Source organism: Leucopleurus acutus (genome assembly GCF_964270905.1).
Source record: "Leucopleurus acutus genome assembly, chromosome: 2".
Lineage (NCBI taxonomy): Eukaryota > Metazoa > Chordata > Mammalia > Artiodactyla > Delphinidae > Leucopleurus > Leucopleurus acutus.
Genome location: NC_139143.1, coordinates 41,718,122 through 41,739,444, shown reverse-complemented (window position 1 = coordinate 41,739,444; position 21,323 = coordinate 41,718,122). Strand labels below are relative to the sequence as shown.

Sequence of the window (21,323 nt, the reverse complement as noted above, 5' to 3'; positions counted from 1 at the left end):
TCAAGGAGGGGCCTCGGGCCAGCCCCAGGGGACCAGTGGAGAGGAGCTGAGACCTTGCCAGGCCCCAGGGCCCTGAAGGTGTTGATCTCCTCCCTCCTCAGTGCCAAGCCCCACATAGCCTTTCCTGCCCCCTCCCCTCCCCCCCCCCCCCCCCCCCCCCGCCAGCCTCTTTACCTCTGGTTTCAGGCTTCAGACCTTTTCTAGAGCTCCCAGGAATGTTTATGTGTTTATGGAGCCGTGCCTCTGCCTAGAACAGTGGGGGATTCAAGAGCCACAGGATGTGGTCTGCCTTCAGTGTGCCTGTAACCTTTCTGGAAGCAGTCTGACGGTGGTAACAGGACTGTCCATCCACAGCTTTGGGGAAGAGTGACAGGCAGGTTGGGCAAAGCTCTGAAACAGGACCAGCTTGACACATAGTCCTGCTACTTCTGGGCTGCGTGGCCCTGGGCAAGCCACTTACCTCCCCAGAGCCCCAGGTTCCCCATTTGGAAAATGGGGATTAAGACACAAACCTCGCTGAGTTGGTGTGAGCTTTGAATTAAGCACATAGTAGGTGCTCAATAAACGTCACTACTTCCCTTTGGACGCTTTTAGGATTCAGCTTCCCCATCTGTAACGAGGGTGGGCACCTACGAGGCTGAGCCCTTCTCCACTTCGAGGGTTGGGTGGCTCTGGATTCACATTCAAGAGAGCTGGACTCTGCTCTGTCACTCCCAGCTGGATGACGATGGCAGGTCACTGAAGGACACTTAATCGCTCTGAGAATCCAGTTCCTCATCAGTAAAATGGAAATAATCCTATTCCTACTTAGAATAGTTGTAAGGACATGTGGATAAAACATGATTTTAAAAGCAGTTTTTGTAGGAACAAGTGCCATGCAAAATACTGGTTACAATTCCCTCCACTGCAGTCTCTGAAGGCAGAGCTTATCTCATTAATGTCTCTTCCCCCCGCCCCCGCCCCTGGCTTAACATAGTGACTGGTGCCTAGTAGAGACTCACATAACTATTTGTTGACTGGTGAATGAATGGTGGAGAATAACCGCTGTGACAGTTCAGGTGCGGGGAGAGAGGGAGCTAGGAGGTGGGTGAAGGTTTCCATCAGTGGGGGTGGGGTGGGGTGCATCTTGAATTGGGCCTGGATGGACAGAGCGGAGGTGGGGAATGCATTCCTGGCATGAGGGTGTTGGGGGCTGGAAAGAGCATGATTTGCGCAGGTCCAGGAGGAGCCAAGTTGAACTGAGCCCCCTGGGGGCTGGAAATCTCGCTACTCCATCCACATTTGCCTTCCTAATTTTGCTTGAGGGCCTGCAGGGGTCTGCGGCCTGGAGGGGCCTAATTATTCTCTTAGCTGTTTCAACCCAGGGCTTCTCGGAGCTTCTTTTCAGGCTTATAATAGACAATGCTAATGTCATTATTAATATTTAATAGTAATAGTGCTAATAATGCCCTGCATTTATGTGGTCTCTCCGAAGAGCTCAGAGAACCTGAGATCTTTTTTTATGAACAATTTGGCCAGTGTGGGAAGTGGGAGGGTGGGAGGGCAGGGGCAGCAGAGGAAGGATTGAGTCATAGGGAAACTGAAGCCCAGAAAGGTTGGGCCCAGGTCACAGAGTGGTGGAGGTGCAGCTGGGACTAGGATTGGGTGCTTGGGTTCCCTGCCTCTCCAGGACGTCTGGGTCTGAGGAGGACATGCTTGGTGGGGGAATCTTCTGGCAAAGCCAAATTGTGACCCTGGATGTGGCAGGGCTGCCGAGCAGGGGCCTCTGAGTGTTCTTGTCATAAGCCTGCCCTGGGTGGCTAATGTGCAGCCTGGGAACACGGGAGCCAGAAGGGACAGGTGAGGACACTAGGAGTCTTTGGCCAGATTCTGCAGGCCTCCCTGAGCCTCAGGCCAGGCCCCTGTTTTCTAGCATCCCCAGCCCACGTCAGGGCACAGACCCTCTCTCTACTCAGCCTTCTTTTTTTTTTTTTTAATTAATTTATTTTTATTTATTTGTTTTTGGCTGCGTTGGGTCTTCGTTGCTGTGCGCAGGCTTCTCAACGTCGTGGCTTCTCTTGTTGCAGAGCACAGGCTCTAGGCGCGCGGACTTCAGTAGTTGTGGCGCACGGGCTTAGCTGCTCCGCGGCATGTGAGATCTTCCCAGACCAGGGCTCAAACCCGTGTCCCCTGCATTGGCAGGCGGATTCTTAACCACTGCGCCACCAGGGAAGTCCTACTCAGCCTTCTTGCGCTGACGTTGTCAGGGCCAAAAACATACCCCACATATATAGTTACAAAAAAGCTAGCACACTGGAATTTCAGGGCTGCTGTGTAGCACTGTCCAGGGAACTGGATTTATATAAGAACGGTGCGTGGTGCTCCTTGAAGGAGACAGTGCAGAGCGGAGTGGACGGCAATGGGCTTTGGCATCTGACAGCTATTGATTCCAACCCCATCCACTCTGTTGATTGGCTGGTGACCTTAGGCTTCTCTAAGTCTCAGTTTCCTCGTCTGTAAAATGGAGGTGAGATTACCTGCCTCAAAGGGCTGTGTGGATCATACGAGGTGAGGTACACATGTTGGACAGCAGCGGAGGGGGCAGTGGGAATCTCAAGCTTCCGGCACCCTTGGAGGGAGTGTCCAGTGTGGGCGACGCCAGCGGTGGCATCCTGATCAGGCTGTTTCTGAGATGTGACCTGCATGTGTCTCTGCTGGCTAGCCTCCCTCAGTTTCTGCCCGTTTCTGCATTGGCTTCTGTAGCCTCCTCTGATTCTGTGATCCATCTGATAACCTTCTGGTGAATTTCCTTTTTGCTTATGATGGCCAAAGTCTGATTCTGCTTCCTGCAACCAAGAACCTGGACTGATTCTGGACTTAAAGTTCCTAGCACAGTGCCTGGAACAAGAGAAGTGCCCAGTCAGTGATAGCCAGAAGTTGTTAGAAAACTGTTGTATCCACGCACCCAGCCACATCCGTCCTTTCATCCATCCATCCGTTTAACAAGCAAATATCGAGTACCTCTTGTACCAAGCACCGTACTGAGTGCTGGGGACACTGAGGAGAATAAGACATAGTACGAACCCTTGAGCTCACAGTGTAATGGTGAGATGACACGAAAAATAATCAAAATACATTCGGGTGAGTGCTGTAATCCAGGCTTGCACAAGCCTCACCTGCCTTGGCCTAGTGAGGCTTAGGAACAGAGAAAACATTTTAATTGAGTCCTGAAGGAAGGCTCTGAGCTCACCAGATAGGTCAGCTGTATGAGGCATGCGCTGGGAGGGGCAAGGAGGGCATGGTTCCCGGCGGTAGCACCGCAGAGCAGTGAGTGAGTTTGGGGCGGGAGTTGGTCAGCATGTCTGGAGTTAAAGGAACAAGGAACAAGTGAGGCCGGAGGAGTAGGCTGCGGTCAGTCCTCGAGGAGCCTTATGAGCCCTGTAGGGGCTTTATCTGAGAACAGTGGGGGCGGTCAGAGGGGTCTGAGCCGGCAAGAGACAGGCTGAGATGTATGCTTTGGGAAGTTCACTTTGGGGTGGCAGGGAGGGTGGAAGGCCTAGAGCAGACACAGACCTGGAGGTGGGGATCCGGGCTAGTCAGGCACTGTCAGAGGAGAAGTGACAGGGACCTGGAAGGATCCTTGGGCTCAGACCTGCGTCGGCCAGCCAGAAGTCTTCACTTGGGTGCCCATGGGCCTCTCACATCTCTAGATGGGATGAACCCCCTGTCCCCACCCCCGTGATGTTCAGTTTTGTGTGTCAACTTGGCTAGGCTACAGTACCCAGTTATCTAATCAAACACTGATCTAGGTGTTGCTGAGAAGGTATTTTGTAGATGTGGTTAACATCCACCATCAGTTGACTTTAAGTAAAGAGGTTACCCTCCATAATGTGCGAGGGCTTCATCCAGTCAGTTGAAGGGCCTGAAAAGCACAACTGAGGTTTTCCTGAGGAAGAAGAGATTCTGCCCTCAAACTGCAGCATCAGCTCTTACCAGAGTTTCCAGCCTGCCAGCTTGCCTACAGAAAACAGACTTGCCAGCCCCCGCAATTATGTAAGTCAGTCCCTTGAAATAAGTCATATGTGTGTGTGTGTGTGTGTGTGTGTGCGTGTATGTGTGTATATATGTACATACACATGCACCTGTGCACACACATCTTACTTGTTTTGTTTCTTGGGAGAACCCTGGTTGATACATCCCTCTTTGCCCTGTCCACCTGCTTCTCCTCCTGGGTTCCCTGTCCCGTGAATGACACCCCCCAGACCTTCACATCCTCTGTGACTTCTCCCTCCCTCACCCTCACTCCTGTGTCTTGCCAACCACTCAGTCCTCCCACTTTGCCTCCCAAGGGCCGCTCCTATACATGTCCCGCCAACCCCCCAGCCTCCCTCCCACAGTCTTAGCTCTGACCCTCACCCGTTTTCACCTGAATTCTTACCATCTGTCCTCCCAGGGTTTCTGTTTCCAGTCTTGCCCCCTCCCATTCACCCTCCAGACTGCAGTCAGAGAGAGCTTCCTAAAATGCAAATCAGATCATGCCACTTTCCTACTAAAAATTCTTCAGCTTCTCTTGTCTCCAGGTTGATGGCAGGCTCCTTCCTGTGACACACGGGCTATTGTCATCTGGCCCCTCTTTAGCTCAGCCCTTGTCTTGCATATTCCCAGCTCATTCAAGGCATATTGACCTGCCTGCCCTTTTTGGAAGTGGCTGGACTCTCTCATTTCACTCTTTTAGTGTTGTTCCTTGTTTGAAATGGTTATCTTTCTCCCTTAGGTATACCTGGCTAAGTCCTCCTTGCTCTCAAGGATTGGCCCTGAGGTCCCACCTCCAGGAAGCCTAATCTGCCCCCACTCTCTCGGGCACTAGGTGGCCCTCTTCAGTGTCCTTGTCATCTCATAGGCAATGCTCTCACTAATCTGTATGGGGATGGGGTGTCTCACCCTGTGTCTTATACCTTTGCATCCTCATCATAGTATCTGGTGCTCAATATATATTTGTTAAATGGCTTGATTAGTGGGTCATCCATTCTACTCTGGGGTTCACGATGGGGCAGAGGAGACCATGCTGGGCCACATTTGGCTACCTCCCTCCCCAACCTGGATGTCCTGGTGTTGTGATCCCTCTGAGATGCTTGGGTCCAAGTGCTAAGTGTGTGTTTCAAAGTTTCAAATAGTTGGAAAAAAAAAGAAAAAAGTTTTGTGACATTTGACAAAAGAATATGAAATTCAAATTTCAACGTTCATAAATAAAGATTTATTGGAACACAGTCACACTTGTTCATCTGTGTATTTCTGGCCGCTTTCATGCTGCACTGGCAGTGGAATAGTTGCCACAGAGGCTATGTGGTCTGCAAAGCTGAAATTATTTACTATCTGGCCCTTAACAGAAAATGTTCACCAGTGCCTAGTTTGAGCCATCCCTTTGTCAGCTGGAGCCTGGGAATCAGAAACGTGGGGGGCGTCAGTCACTGATGTTCAGGTGTCAGTTTTCTTTCTTGCCTTAGCTCAGTGGTTCTCAACCAGGGGACATTTGGTGATGTCTGGAGATAGTTTTCATTATCACGACGGGTGTGTGTGTGTGTGGGGTGCAATGTGTGTTAGGCATCTAGGGGGTAGAGGTCAGGCATGCTGCTCAGTGGCCTATTAAGTATTGGGCAGCCACACAACTAAGAATTACCTAGCCCCAAACGTCAGCAGTGCCGAGGTGGGGAACCCTGTGCAGAAGCTCAGGACAGGGCAGGCCAGAGTCCTGGTAGGTCTTCTGGATTGAGGGCCCAGCCAGAACTTCCACTGCCCTGGAACTGAGCAGTCCAAGGACTGTGTGTATAGGGAAGGGGGCAGTGGGCAGGCCAGTTTTCTTCTTGGCCCCCTGAGTCTCCTGTACCTGTTAGGGGCCTGGGTGGGCCTCCAATGAAAGAATCGCCTCTTCCCCTATAGCCCCCAAAGGAACAGGACAGGTGCCTACCTGCTTGGGCAAGTGAACTTGGTTTCAGAAGGGGAGATAGTTATCGAGGCTGCCAGCTGAGGTCATAGGGAGGGGTGCCAGGGCCAGGGATGTAGAGGAACTGGAGGTGCTCCCAGGGGACCAGGTGATCAGGGTGTCCAAACTGGCAGAAGGAACGTGAGGCAGGGGGAGCCCCAGGGAAGGGGCTGGCACTGCTCCCACCCAACCTTCTGGAGAGTGAGAAGAACAGATGCTGTGACTGTCAGATGAGATGCTCCTGGCACTTTGGGAAATTGCAAAATTAACAAAAGGACAGTTGCTTTCAGGGAACACAAGCAGCAGCGCAGTGTGTACAGCTGGGCTGGGCTCTGGGGACTCCCTTTCCTTGGAAGGGCACAGAGCAGGGGTCCTCCTGCCTGGCTTCTGGGCTGCTTGTGGATTGGGATTAGGGAGAGGGAGGGCTGAGCCCGAGCGTCGGGCCTGGGGGCAGAACAGGGTCAGGTCAGATTCAGGGCCAGGGTACATGGAGCTTGGAGTCTGGTAAGTGGCAGGGCTGTTTGGAGGTCATCCCATCTATCCTCCTGTCTCTGGGTCCAGCCTCAGCAGACGGTGTCTTGCCGGCTGAGGATCCAAACAGAGGGGCCCTCAGCAGGAATGAGAATTCACCAGCTGTTACTTGCAAAGCCCCCAGAAGCAGCAGTCAGCGCTCTCTGGAAGCCTCATGGACAAAGAGGCATGTGCCTGAGGGTCTGCAGGGAGCCTGCACTTTCTCCTGGTAGAGAGTGGGGGCAGCAGGAGTGGCCGGAGCTGGTGTGGCCTCATCCTGGATGCTTACCTGGGACAGGGAGGGGACTGTGACTAAAACCATGTGGCTGGGAGTAACTGAGGAAGGGTCAGACTAGAGCAGGTTCACTGGGTCCAGCTTAGAGGCAGGAGGATTAGACGCTATGCTTCTAAACCTATCAAAAGAACAGGAAAAGAGAAGGACGATAAGCAATTTCCTAAGTGGGGATGGTTTGAATTGCAATGTGGAGCTAATTTAGACCCAGAGAAAACGCCTTCTTTTTTTTTTTTTTGTTCTTTTTTAAAACATTGAAGTATAGCTGATTTACAATATTGAGTCAGTTTCAGGTGTACAATGTTGTGTTAGTTTCAGGTATATATATATATACATACATACATATATTCCAGAGTATTTTCCATTATAGGTTATTATAAGATATTGAATATAGTTCCCTGCGCTATACAGTAAATCCTTGTTGTTTATCTATTTTATATATAGCAGGGTGTATCTGTTAATCCCATACTCCTGATTTTATCCCTCCCCACCCTTCCCCTTTGGTAACCATAGGTTTGTTTTCTATGTCTATGAGTTTGTTTCTGTTTTGTAAATAGCTTCATTTGTATTATTTTTTAGCTTCCACATATAAGTGATATCACGTCATATTTGTCTTTCTCTGACTTTGTGACTTCACTTAGTATGATATTCTCTAGGTCCATCCATCCCCAAAAAACTTTCTAACACTGGGATGTCAGACAAGTGACAGGGGAGCGGTGGAATCCATCTCAGGTGTCAGGGACCTGCCTGCCTGCTCCGGTGGCCAGACCTGGATAAAGGTCCCCGGACAGATGGTCCTGGGGCACAGCTTTGTCCTTGCCTGGGAGACCCTCTGCTTCCTTGTTCCTGGAGCTGCAGCAGCTGAAGTATAGACGGGAGACTGGGAGTGGGGGGTCTGGGGACTCCGAGTCTCTGGAGGCCCTGGGCATCGGCCAGGGAGCCCCCGAGAGGAGGCAGTTGCCCGTCTGTCCATCGGAGAAGTAAACTGGCCATCAACCGATGGCCAGTCATGACTGGGAGGCGAGCAGGGCCAGAGGGCAAGGGGCAGCAGACAGATGCAAGGGGTCATGCTCCTCATTTGCTGGAGTGCCATCCCTTTCCTTGTCAAAAATCTCTCCGGGGGGCCAGCCAGCTGACAGATGCGCCCCGGACGACGGGGGGCTGCCGGCCTCCTCCCCGTTGGCCAGCCGTCCCTGGCTTCTTCCCCCTTCCCTGTTTCCCTGGAGCCTGCTACATTGTTAGCTGGCACCCCAGGGGACGGACTTCAGATGCAGGGAAGCGGGTGTGTATTTTGTTCTGTGGTGGTGGGGTCTCTGAACCAAGAACCTATTTGGCTAATGAAGTCGTAATTACTCCCGGCCTCACTAATAGGATGAAAGCCAGAGGCTCCCTTAAAAGCCACTGATGGACCCGCGAGAGTGTGCCTGACAGCTCTGAAGAGGGGCTGGACAATCAGAAATGGAAAGGGGTGGATGTTGTGGGGGGACTGGGGGTAGGAGGAAAGGACTGAAGAGGCTCTGCCCTGGTCTGGGGCCTACCTGCTCCTGGGAATGAAAGTTATACCTACATATTCCTCAGTTTAGGATAAGACGAGTTTCCTGAGAATTATCATATTGTCTCTTCTGCCCCCAACTTTCCCAAACTCAGCACAGCTTCCAGCTGTCTGCTTTGGTGGGAGATAGAGGGCCAGGGGGAGTCTAGGGCAGCTGAAAATCCCAAACTATTTCTACCTGTCTTTAGAATGAGTCTATTTATGTTTGTGTGTGTGTATATATATATATATATATATATATATATATGTATATATATATTTTTTCTTTTTTTCCCCTCGAAAAACCTTCAGCCTTTTCAAATGCAGTCTGGTTGGCCATAATTTGAAATGTGAGCCTGCTTTCCCCAAGGAGGCCTCAGCTAATGTGGAAGGCAAGGGCGGGGCATTCAGGGGGGGTGTGGCAGAGCCAATTTGGATTTAGCGTTTGATGTGGGGAATCCTTGGGATGAGGGGATGGACCAGGACTCACACCAGCCCTCACATCCTGTGGGTCCAAGCCGCATGCACATAACTGAGCGGGGCTGGGGTGACTCCAAGGACCCTGCCAACTAAAGACTGCCCCAATGGCCCCTGTGCACACCCAGTCCGGCCCATATTCTCTCCCCTGCAGTTAGCCTGTGGCCTTGACTATCTCAGCCACACCAGGGCACAGCCCTGAGGAAAACTTGGGAAGGACGCCCATGTGGTTCAGGAAGAAGGACCTTTTGTTTTTTGTTTCCCATGGAGGTTGTTGCTGGGCCTTGGGAGGGAGAAGGATGGCAGATTTTAGCTCCTCTGGACCTAAGAGCTGATTGCATCAATGATGATCTTTGCCAAACTCCCCTTCCTTGGGGAGAGGCGTGTCAGTGTTGAGCAGGAAGGAGCCCTGAGTCTTATACCTGTGGCCTAGAAGAGGTGGTTTCTCCTGTGCTGAGCTTGGGCATTGGGCTCCTAAATCTCAGGGGAAATGACCCCAGGGAGGTAACTATATCCAACTGCATCTGGACCAGGGCTGTGAGAGCTCATGGAGGGGACACTGGCTGAGTTCTGTCCTGTGGTCATTCTCCCTTGGGACAAACCCAGGCCTTCCAGACATCTAGCCTCATCCTCTTTTGCCACGTGGGTTATCTGGTGGGTAGAGGGTTGTGCTGTGTCCTAACATCCAGGCTGGAGCTAGAAGGGGCAGGAGGGAGGGAGGTGAAAGATGGACAGTCCTTTCCAATAAATGAGAGTGGGTTCCTAGGCATTCAAGGGAGACAAGAGCACTTAGGGGACTCTGGGAAAATTAATTAATGGGGCTATAGAATGAACCTCTAGCTCTCAATACTCATCACTGGCCCTTACATGCAACCACTTGGAACGTGGTAAACTTGCTTTTAGGAAGACAAAAACTGCCTGCTCCCATCCCTTTCACCCCACCCTCCCCACCCCCTCACCCCCAGCCCAGTTGATGCCCCACAATCTAAACCACTAGCTGGGCAGTAAATACAGTAATGCAGACAGCTTGAATACAAGGAGGGCCTGCTTACCCTGCAGGGACCATTGGGTCCTAAAGATCAGTGGATCACCCACTGTGCATGAGGTACCACAAAGGTCATGAGTTGCTGTCGTGCCCTCCAGAGGCCTGTAGACTGGCCAGGCATAGGGGGGACAAGTTGGGCACTTATGCTGAAGGCCAAGGGGAAGGGGAGGCAGGAAGTTCAAGAGAAGCTCCTTGGAGAGAGACAGACCTGTGGGCCAAGGTACTAATGAAAGGAGGGGTTTGAGCCTGGCTGGAAGGATGGGAAGGACTTTTGAAGGAAGGAGTCAAGGTCAGGGTGAACATTCTAGAAGGCAGAAGACGGGGATTCATTCATTTATCTAAATTTAACAAATTATTATATAGTGCTTACTATGCTTCAGGCATTTTTCATATTTTAACTAATTTGACCCTTACAACAACCTAAAAGGTAGCTACAATTATAACCCCTGTTTTATAGACGAAGAAACTGAGGAAAGCAAGGTTAGGTGACTTGCCCAAGGTCACACAACTAGGACCTTACTGCCCTGTCTGCCGAGCCCTGGCTCCTTCTCGGTACTCAAGGCCGACTTTCAGAAGGATGAGCGCCTATGGCTTCCCTGCCCCTCATCACATGACCAGCAGCTGCATGGCACCCCAACCCTCTCCTGAGCTCTCCTGGGCTCTCTTGGGGTGGAGTCAGGAGCCCACATGTCCTGCTACAGCAGCGCAGAGCAGGAAGGGATAAACCGTTGCCGGGTCCTGTGAAGAGCTGGCAGGGGCTGCTCTGGCATGAAGCCTTTGAAGCACGTCGCCAGGGCTAATTCTCCACAATGATGCCCAGTCATGCCCAAGTGTGGCAGTGAAAGCTGAGGTTTCAGAGTCAGACGGACCTGACAGCTGGTTCTGGCTTTGTCACCTACCTGGGGCAAGTTATTCAGCCCTGTGGAGCCACAGTTTCCTCATGAGTGACAGGATAGAAAGCTACCTGCCTCAGACGGCTGGCGTGAGGTTAAGAGAACATTTGCATAAAGTGCGCAGCCCTCTGCTTTGCACAGCTGGCCGGCGTCAACATTATTAGTTACTCTTCTCCTAAGTCACTTAATGTAAATGCACGGTGACCCAAATACCAGCTGCTGCCCTCTTACCTCTTTGACATCTACATATAAATGGCTTAGTTGCCTGCCAATTCCATGGTCTGTGGAAGTCAAAGCCGCTCCCGTAATTTTTGCTAATTCCTGAGGTCTTGTGCTCTGACCTCTACATTCTCCTGTGGTCTCTGCTTCATCCTGCATCAATTTGGATGTAGAATTCGCCAACTTTGCTAGTTTTTATAAAACGTCTACTCACACGAAGCTAATTCATCAATTGGGTAGATTTGACTGACAATGTGGGGGCGCCAGGTAGGGCCACATCCCAGAGTGCCCAGCCTTCTCCTTGTGGCCCTCTAGTCTAGGGGTCCTCAAACTTCAGTCTGCCTCAGCATCACCTAGAGGGTTTGTCAAAACACAGATTTCAGAGTTTCTGAGATGGTAGATCAGGGCGGGGCCCGATAATCTGCATTTTAATAAATTCCCTGGTGATTCTGATGCTGCTGGTCTAGGGACCATACTTGGAAACCACCACTCTAACCTTCCTTCTGCCTGTCTCTGCGCCTCAGCTGCCTTTTGCCCTGGATTGCTGCAGAGTTCTCAAATCTCTCCCCTCTGTCATGCGGGATTCTCTTGCTGCTATCTGCAAACTCCCTACCCAGACTCATCCTGGACCCTCCATTTAATAGGATTCAGCCCTGTTAGAGGGCAACTGTGATTTTAAATATATACTAAGTAATTTTGTTTGTCTGTTTCAGAGTGAACTACTCCTCTGCCCTCCAGACACAGCTCGCCCTCTGCTGTGGTCTCTTACTTGAGCCTGAGGGGTCAGAGTTCCTGTTTGGGGTGGGTAAAATGAGTTCCTGCGGAGCCTGAGCCAGGACTGAGAGTCTGTTTGTGGACCCTGCCAGACTGTTCCCTGTCTGCACAAAGCTGTGCTTCTCTATCGTGGGGTCTGGGGCTAATCAGCAGCAAGTTCTGGGGAGGGGGGTGGGAGTGGGGGTGGGGAGCTGGGCCGCTGAGCCGCAGCTGTGGCTCCAAATTGCTCTGAGGCCCACTGCCTGGTCCGTGTTCCAGCAGGAACCAGCATCAAACAAATGGGCTCTGATGCATTAAGTGGGGAGAGGGTGGCTGAAATGGGCCCTCCCCCATCCGCATCCATCTAATACGGTGTTGAGCGGTCGAGGCTGACTTGATGAGAGGAGCCATGACGAATCCTCAGCTTCCATCCCTTTGGGGGCAGCTGGGCAAGAGCGGGTATAGCCTTCACTCTTAATAAAGACTGGAAGATGACTTGTCCCCTCCCACTGGGTCAGTTAATCCAACTGCACGCTGGAGATTAGCATTTCTAATGGGCTGGGAGGCGCAGCCTTCAGAAGACAGGGATGAGGGATGACAGATATTCTGGGGTTTCCCGGGGCTCTGAAGGGAGGCGGGCCTCTCTTTGTTTGGCCTCAGTTAAATTGAGGTCGATGTTCTTCGAATAAGGTGGTCGCTTCATCTCTCCACTTCTGTCCCCTTGAGAGGGGGATCCTGCTCTAAAAATGGGCCAGTGGACCCCCCAAATGTCATATCCAAGTCCAAAATCCAAATATCCAAAGAGGCTGACACAAAAGTCTCGAATTCACCTGGCCACTTCTTTCCTTCAAAGCCACAAGCTGTCTCTGTCATACATTCATCCACTTATTCACTCATATTCTTTCATTTTGTCCTTGCTCTGTACCAGACTGGCCTGTGGATACAGAGGTGAAAAAATGGTCTCTTACACTTAGGATGGTCACAATTTAGTGAAAGAAACAGACAATAAATGTCATATGACAAGCCCCAGTGAGAGATATAAAATAGGTGTTCTGGGGGCATAGCGAGGGGATCTCAACCAGACCATGCTGGGGTGTGTGTGTGTGTGTGTGTGTGTGTGTGTGTGTGTGTGTGTGTGTGTACGTGTGTACTTGTGCGGTCATATCAGGATCAGGGAGGACTTCCTGAGACAGAGTCACCTGCACTTCCTGTTAAAGATGTGTGACCCAGCACGGAGGTCACAGCCTGCCTTCCAGGAGCCCAGAGAGATGATCTGTAAGGAAAAGGTGATTAGAGAGGTATGAGAGCCTGGAATCAGGACTTACAAGGCTTGGTTGTGAGCATCAACTCCAGGGATTATGAATTATCCAGAGGGAGGGGGGTCTGGAAGGTTGAGAGGAGAATATTCCAAGCGGACTCACCTTTGGGCCATAATTCATTTGTTGAACCCACAGTGTTGAGCCCGCTGTCCTGGACACTATCACATTGCTTTTGTTACCTGACTGTCGCCCATGACAGTCTGAATTTCCTGAGGACTGGAACTCTATCCTACTTACTTTATGTCATTAATTGGCCCAGAGTAGGTTATTAATAGGTGCTTTTTGAGCTCAGTTGAATTTCCGAAGTTGAGGAGTCTGAGAAATCATTGCATGTCAGGGGAGCTGGAAATAGCTTGAAATGGCTAGAATTTAGGGTATATGTGAGGAGTAGTAAAAAAAAAAAAAAAAAAAAAAAAATGAGGCTGCAGATGTAAGGTCTAACATGTCAAACCACGGAGTTTAGATTTTATCCTATTATAGCAAACAAGGTTATTATAGCAAACAAGGTTATTGTAGCAAACTTGAAGTTTTCCAGTAAAGGAGTGACATGATCAGATTTGTATTTTAGAAGACCCTTTTGGCTACAGTTTCAAGGGGGAGTATGCAACACAGGAGGCAAGGACACTGTCAATTCAGGATGAGGCCTTGGACTAATGGAGGGACAGTGCAAGTGGACACAAGGAGCAAATTTCTGAGACAATCTGTGAACTTGAGAATGATAAGGTCTTTCTCATATTCCAATAAGTGAATAGGGAGGTTCAGAGGTGGTGTGTGATAAACCCAACGAGTTATTCAGAAGGAGCCAGACCTGGAAATAAGGTCTTGTTTTAATCTAATGAAGCAATAACCCCTCAAGTCAACGATCTTTTCTGAAGGAAGAATAAACACAGGTGGCTGGGATAGTTACTTTGCGGTTCTTTGTCCGAGAGATTTGGGTCTACGTTTGCAGGGGGATCTTTTTGCCCTTATTTCCCATGACTGCCTACAAACCACTAGTTATCTTTCTACACAAGCAGAACCACTCTACTCCCCACACTAACCTGAGGAAAGGGAGGGGGCTTGCAGTGTCTGGGTGCATCCTCACGCTGCCTGGGTGACGGTCTTCAGCCACTCCTCAGGGGGAATGTGCACAACTACAGGCCAAGGTATCAAGAAAGGCGGCGTGGTGAAACTTGAGCGGTGTCCCTCACCAACACAGCCCTCTCTGTTTCCTTCCCTTCTCTACTCGCTTGTTGATTGAGATTCCTTTGAGTCTATTAAGAGGGGGGTTTGGTTTGTTGTAAGCAGTTTTATTCATCCTTTCAACGATATGACATGTCTGTTCTGTGTCAGGCACAAGGCAGGGCATATGCCAGTGTTCTCACATCTCAGGGCAGGCAGGGCTGCAAAGGAGGAGCGGCTAGGAGGCAGAGCTTCACCGCACATTCCTTTCCTTCTCCCAACATCCCAACACGGCACTTTTAACAGGTGGTTGTGCACAAGCACATGTCACTTGCATTGAATCAGGGGTGTCTGCATGGCTGAGCACATTCCTATACCACTCGTTCTACCTTGAAAACACTAACTGTGCCAACGAGTTTTCCAAGATAAGACCAACCTCAAGATGGGGGCTGGTATCGCAGAATTTCTGGGTATGCTGTCTGGTGCCCATGAAAAACCCCATGATTCATTTCTGTCATTAATCCCCAGACATCCCTCTTCTACTCATTGAGGAAAATGAACAAATTACATGGCCAGAGTCCATTTGAACAACTTTTATTATACGTTTAGTGTTCTCTATACAAAAGAAATCAGTTTTTTTTTTACAGTGATTCAAAAAAATTCTGAATAATTTGGCCTTTTCATTGCTCATGCAGTCGTTTATAAGTCCACATATTAGATGGTCCTCACGACCCAGAAGCCTTCCCTGCTGAAGGTCGAGCGTGACACCCTCAGATATGCATCTGTCACTGACAACGTTGGTTAATGCAAAACAACTCGCAAAAAGGAAAGAACACGATGTGAGAGGGGTTAAAACAAGGTGTGCCATGGTGAGTTAAATATTTAACCAATGGAAGAAAAGATCAGACCAATTTGTGGGTGTGTGGGTAGGTGGGAAGGGATGGAGACATTCGGAAAAGATTTCCCCACTGAAAGGAACAAACTGGAAAATGTGTGTGTTGAAGGGAGGTGAAGGGCAAGAGGTCCTCCAGGGCCCAGCATGGGTGAGGGTGGGACCAGGACAGAAGGTGGCCACGCCACAGACAACTGATGCTCAGTGCAGGAGGATGTGAGGTTGGCAAAGAGCTGGGAGCTGGGCAGAGGAACAACACTGACTGAGGATGTCGAATTTGGGAATCAGAAAGGAGAGCAGGGCAGGGTCACCTGATCTGCATCCTTTTTGAAAAAGAAACAGAGAAGTGCACAAAATTCTGGATTTCTTCTCCCAGATTTTTGTATTTATTGCTTCACTGAAGTCTTTACACGTGCTGACCTCCAGCCCAGCGAATCCCGGGGGGGAGGGAGCTTCCATGGGCCCCGCTGCCCCTCGGCACCCTGCGGCTGTCGCTCTTCCGAGGGACACAGTATGCTGGGGGCGCGATGCATTACGAAGCGAGAGACACCACCCTAGGGGATACTCTAGGCTTCATGGTGACAAACACCAATCAGCTCGTCACTCTCTTCTCCTGGCTTGGGTCTCCCCTTAACAGCACGGCTGGGTCACCACAGGCTGGCACAGACTGGCTGATCTGGGACTCAGAAAAATCCGCTGATTTCATCTGTGGAGGTGTATGGGGATGTGGGAGACGTGGAAAGAGACGTGGGAGACAGTGAACCAGCAGGCCAGATCTTAAGTAACACCACTGCTCCCAAGGCGGCAGCTGCAGTGAGATGAAAGAACACTGAACAAGGAGTCAGAAGGCCTGAGCTCAAGCCCTACCTCACCTTGATTTACTAGCTGTGTGACCTTGGGCAAGTCCCTTTACCTCCCTGGATTTTAGCTTACGATGAGTACTTTCAATCAGATCAGCTCTGTGATCCTTCTGCATGCTGAGATCTGATCCTGTCTTAAGCTAGACAGCTTTGTACCTATTTCACTTCCATCCTTATCATTACAAAACATCCATTTAATACTAATGTACTGCTAGAGGGGCACTGGTTTTGGGTGTGGCTTGAGATATTGGGTGGTGGGGTCTGGTGGCTTCCCTGGACAGCTGTCCTCCTTTCCCTCTGTTCCTTCTCAGAACCCGTTCTTAGTAGGGGAGGGAAGGAAAGGGCACTGCCCTGGCTTGGGCTGGGCAGGCTGGGGACAGCCACAAGGTTGGCTTGAACTCCCATGGGGTGGCCCCTGCCTGGTTTCAAGGAGGGGCTGCCCAGGATTTGGGCTCTGCCCGGGGCACTGAGTGTCCTCCTGACATTTCAAGCTCTTTGTTTTGTTCGTTTGACTCCTCTGATTTTCTATTTTAATCAGGGATCTCCCTATATGCTACTCTTAAGCCACCATGTAAAGATCAACTAGGATCCACAGCGTGATTTCTTTCCAGTGGACCTAGCAGGGTGGAACGAACTACAACACGGGCTTGTGTGTGTGTGTGGCAGGGGCTGGTGCAGTGGTGACCGAGGTATCACGGGCGGGGAGTGTGCTCTGTGCCCTCCCTCTGAGAAGTGATTCCTGACACCTGCCCCACCAGCTGAGAGCCCAGGAAGCCTCGCCTTTTCAGCGTGTTAGTGGAGCAGCCTTGCAAAGCCTGAGGCAAGAGTGTGTGACATCCCCACGGCTCTCGTCACACGGGCTGTTTGGGATGCTCTGTGACTTGGCTCTGATACGGCAAAGAGCCCCAGGAGCCTTAAAAAGCTGCTGCCTGTGCTGTTCCTGGGGAAAATTCGCTCTCCTTCAGATCAGACTGTCTCTCTTGGTTTTGCCGCCAAGAATTGCCCAAGTGGGGCCCAGCGTGGGCAGCCTCCTTCCCCTGCCCTGAGTTGTGCACGGCACCCCACACAGCCCTTCACATTTCATCTCCAGCGGGCCTGGCTATGGACTCATCCTCTTCAAGACAAGGTCGTAATCTGGATTGCTCCCCCGAAAGTGCCGCCCTGCAAAGGCGCCTGCCACTAGGTCTGCCGTGAGTGTGCGGTGTGGCTGCCGGCTGTGTGCAGGGAGGCAGTCCAGCAGCTGGAAAAGCCACAGATATCTGTGGGTCTGTTCCCACCCCTTTTCCAGGGCTAACTGCGTGCACGGAGACCATGAAAGCACTGTCTGGGCCCAGGTAGCGTTCCCCTTGCAGGGTGATTAGTACTGGCACCAGCAGCCTCTCGGACCTTGGGACTGAGACCTTGGGACCTGCCAGGAAGGGGGTAGACCAAATGCCTCTGACTCCTCAGGGCGAAGGCAACGGACGAGGGAAGTGGCTACTTTTCAGCTGAAACTCAACCATCTCCCCAAAAGCAAGGTAAGGAAAGAAGGGTCCCATTCACAACGACCCAGGCAAGGTGAGAGGCAGCTGTCCCCCGGCCCTGCAGTGGTGCTCTCCCCAGACACTGGCCTCCCCGCTCCTTTAGCTGGGCCCATGCCCCCACATGGGGACAGGTTTTCAAAGGAGGGACTGACTAGGGGAGACAGAGGCACCGAAATACAGACAAGTTCAGCAACTTGGCCCAAGGGGCAGAGAAGAGAGGCTCAGGCAGCAGGACTGCCCCTGTCTTGACCAGTCTTCAGGACCAAGTTCCCGCTCCAAAGCTCTTCCCTTTGAGCCTGGAGCCACTGGCGGCTTAAGCACTCAGTGCCAACCAATGCCAACCAATGCCACTCTGTCCCAAGACTCAGTTCCACGACTGTCAGCCCTTCCCCCATCATCAGTTGTGTGGAGGACTTTCCTGAGGCAGAGGGACGGGTGTGACATCTTACGGTCCATCCTGCCCAAAGAGCTTACTTCCGGTGCAATGAGTTTACTAGCGCGTCCTGTGCAGTATGGAATGAGGGCCTGACAGACTGACTGCTCTGCTCAGATCCAGAGTGTTTTCTGGAAAGGCCGGTCCTTTAATTCAGCTCACAGGCACACTTCCCTGACATTCCCTAGGCTACAGGAATGCCCAGCAGTACCCAGGCAGGTGGAGGAGGAAAGGCAGGGGAGGGGACCCCTGAGCTGGCTCCCTAGTCCCCTACTATTCGCCCTGTCCCCCATCATCACGAGAGAGCTTCCCCCCAGGCTTCCGGGCAGCACACCTGGCTACGGCTTGGACCAAAGGACAGTTACTCGCTCAGGTTCAGACAACATAACTGGCTCAGCTCTGGGCTACATTTTCTCACCTGCAGACAGAGTAGGTGTGCCTATGGGCTTGACCTTCAACTGACTGATTATTAAGTGATGCAAGCATTGCTAATACCTTTGCGGCTTAAACATGTGGCAAACGATGCTTTAATAAGGTCTCTGAAGGACACAGCCTTGCTCCTGCCCAGGTCGCCTGGCAAGAAGCTGGAGGCTCCAATCAGAGGCTGTGTCTGTGGCAGGTGGTCCACTCCTGGGGGTCAGCTTCACCCTCCTGAAACCGACTTTAGCTGCAGCAACAGCTGAAGGGTTACTCTTAGGCTCTAGATCTCTCTCTTTCTCTCTCTGAGGCTAGGTACCTTTGGTTTCAAAATGGAATAGGTAGGGAGCGTGAAGGCAGTGCCTTGGGTCTCAGAGAACTGCAGGTCTGCGAGTGTCTCCATCTGGGGCAACGGGCTGCGGGGCACACTTTGAGTGGCTGCTTCTGGTTCTGCTGTGATGCTTGCATAGGCCGCCCCATTCTCCTTGAGACTGACGTCACTGGAGGCTTCAAGGCTTGCAGGGAGGGGCTGGGAACCTGGGAACTGCAGGGACAGGTCAGAGCTGCATAAGGCATACGAAGAGCACTCCCAGGCCAGGCTTTACAGCACTGTTGGTGGGGGGTGGGGGGTCTCCTGATAGGTAAATACCCTAAGGAAAGGACACACCGGCTCAGTCTTGGGGGCAGCAGGGCCCCATCCACATGCCATAAAACACCAGTTTCAACATCGTACAGGAGCTGCTATCTGCTAGAGACGAAAGGGGGAGCAGTGCTTTCCACCCCCAAGCACACCAGCACAGCCTTCACATCGCAGGGGTCCATCTCCTGGAGGGCAGCAGCACAGACCCTGACCAGGTGGGAGGCACCCTCTACTCTGGATGCAGTGGGTGTGGTCCTCTCTCCCACATCCTGAGTTTCACTGATGGGGAGGCAGGAAGTCCAAACCTAGCCCTTTCCTTCTCTCTCGAGGTGGGCACAGCTCCCTAGGGACAGACGCCTGGTTTTCCTCTGCTTGAGGTACACAGTCACTGGAGCTGAAGTCCTTCCCGCTCCTGTTCCTTAAACTCCTTCAGTCATTGCAGCTTTCGTCTCAGACACTCCAGAGGCAGGGGCAGGGTAAGAGCCAGGAGCAAGAGGTAAGCCCACCTCCCAACTGCACCAGAGCAAGGCAAGGAGGCCTGCTTACCCTCTCCCTGCCAAAAATACTGTCATTTTCCAGAAAGGAGCCAAGCCCAGCTCAGCAACTGACAAGGCTGAGGTGGGTGGGTTGGGGGCCAGGGGAGGCATCTGGCGAGAAAGGCATCCTTCGGAAATACGTTGGCCCAGCTGCGGTTTGAATACTATAGCTTTTCTGTATGTTCGTTTACGGATCAATCCTTTTTTTGCCTATCTCTGAAGTTTCCTGGGGGAGAATCCACCTATTCTTTCTTTTTTTCCAGGGACATTTCTTCAAAAGGAAAAGAAAATGGAGATGTTGGGTCTGGAGGAGAAGACCCACAAAGCAAAAATAAAGACAATGAGTAAGTACCGTAACCAACAGAAACTGGTGAGTGTGTGTGTTGAGGTCAAGGGCAGGCAGTGTGGGTAGAGGCTGGGGGTGGCTGTGAGGCTGAGCAAGGGACCTGGGCTCCCTCCAGCTGAGCTTAGCCATGGCTCCAGCTCGCCCACCGGTGGCACCCCGGGGGGGTCATCGGGAGGGGGCTTGCGGTTGGCTGGGTGGTCACTGGTCCTCACAGCTTGGCAGACTCCCATGTTGTACCCTCGTCCCTGAAGGTGGTGGCGGCTTCGTGGTAGGTCTGCAGTGGCTCGTCTCCCCCTCTCCTCTCCTTCTACTTGCAAGGTAGTGGCTGTGCCTGGGGGGCTCTGTTAGGCCAGAGAATAGATGGCGTTGACAGGAGATGTGGCCTCTGAGCTTTCGTTGCCCTCTGTCTCTTCCTTGTCCTTTTTGACTGTGTACTGGCCGATGAAGGAGCCGTCCTCATTGAACTGTCCCTCGCCGCCCTCGCCGTAGTCTACCAGGCTGTCGTCACTCTCCTGCTGCTTGATGGTACCATCCAGGGACGTCTGGCTGCCCTGCAAGGGCTTGTTGTCCTCGTCACTGGATGGAGAGACGACAGAGAGTCAGGGCTGGCCCGCCCAGCGCAGCCCAAACCCAGGCCGGGCGGAGGAAGGCCTCCAGCCTCTTGCCAGGCACGCGTACCACACAGCTCAGAGAGGACGGGACCTCAGGGATGGCCCAGACCAGCCCTCACTCCCCTCCCCGTCCGGCCAGTTCTGCAGAAGGGAAGCTGAGGCCTAGAGAGGACAGCATCGTCTCCCAGGCGAGGGGCAAGCTGGTGCGGAGCTGGGATGGACCCACACTCCTGGACGCCGGGTCTGGGGTCCTCTCTGGGAAGCTGGGTCGCTCTCCGGGATGGAAGCAGACAGAGGACGCCACCCCATGGTGAGGCAGAGCCAGCCGCTTGTAGACCAGGGGGACAGGAAGGGTCAAAGAAGGGGAGTCAAGGACTTGGAGTTCTGGTCCCATGTGTGTCACTGTGTGGTTCTGCAGCCTTGGGAAAGCCCTTCCTTCTTACTGGGCCTTAGTTCCTCCATCAAGAGGGTTCAACTAGCTTTGACTCTCTGTGATCTGTGACTGGCTCTGGAAAGACTCTGCTCTTGACAAAAAGCAAGGGTCTGGGCCTTAAAGGGACAAACCTCTCCCTGCCTTTCCCCTTCTTTGTCTTGGTGGTGTTCCTCTCAGTTCTGGTTTATCCACAAACAGATGCTGTTGTTTCAGGGCTAGCAAGTGATGGAGGGAGGAGGGAGGGACATGCAAATGAGATAGGAGGGGCCAGCAACTTGAGACAAAACCAGCAAGGCTCAGAGGATCCAGCTTAGCCCCCCTCTGAGGCCCCAGGTCCTGCCCTTAAGCTCCTCTCATGCAAGGAGAGCTGGTAGTTAAAGTGGCATCTACCCACTGGGGTGCCTGCTGTGCCCCCAGGAAGTGAGATACCCCGAGTGGGCCGGCATCTGCTCAGGCACCACATCCCTTCCCCT

The 21,323-nt window shown here is 52.1% G+C and overlaps 1 protein-coding gene across 3 annotated transcripts in view; it reads right to left on the bottom strand.

Annotated features, from left to right (window-relative positions):
* Positions 1-19,837: 19,837 nt before the first annotated feature.
* NFASC (neurofascin) overlaps positions 19,838-21,323 on the bottom strand; it is a 92,272-nt gene continuing 90,786 nt past the window's right edge. For all 3 annotated transcript variants that reach the window (XM_082833743.1, XM_082833744.1, XM_082833745.1), the window contains one exon: positions 19,838-20,382. In XM_082833743.1, the coding sequence (XP_082689869.1) occupies positions 20,151-20,382 (232 nt within the window). In that variant the 3' untranslated portion in view covers positions 19,838-20,150. The remainder of the gene's footprint in view (positions 20,383-21,323) is intronic.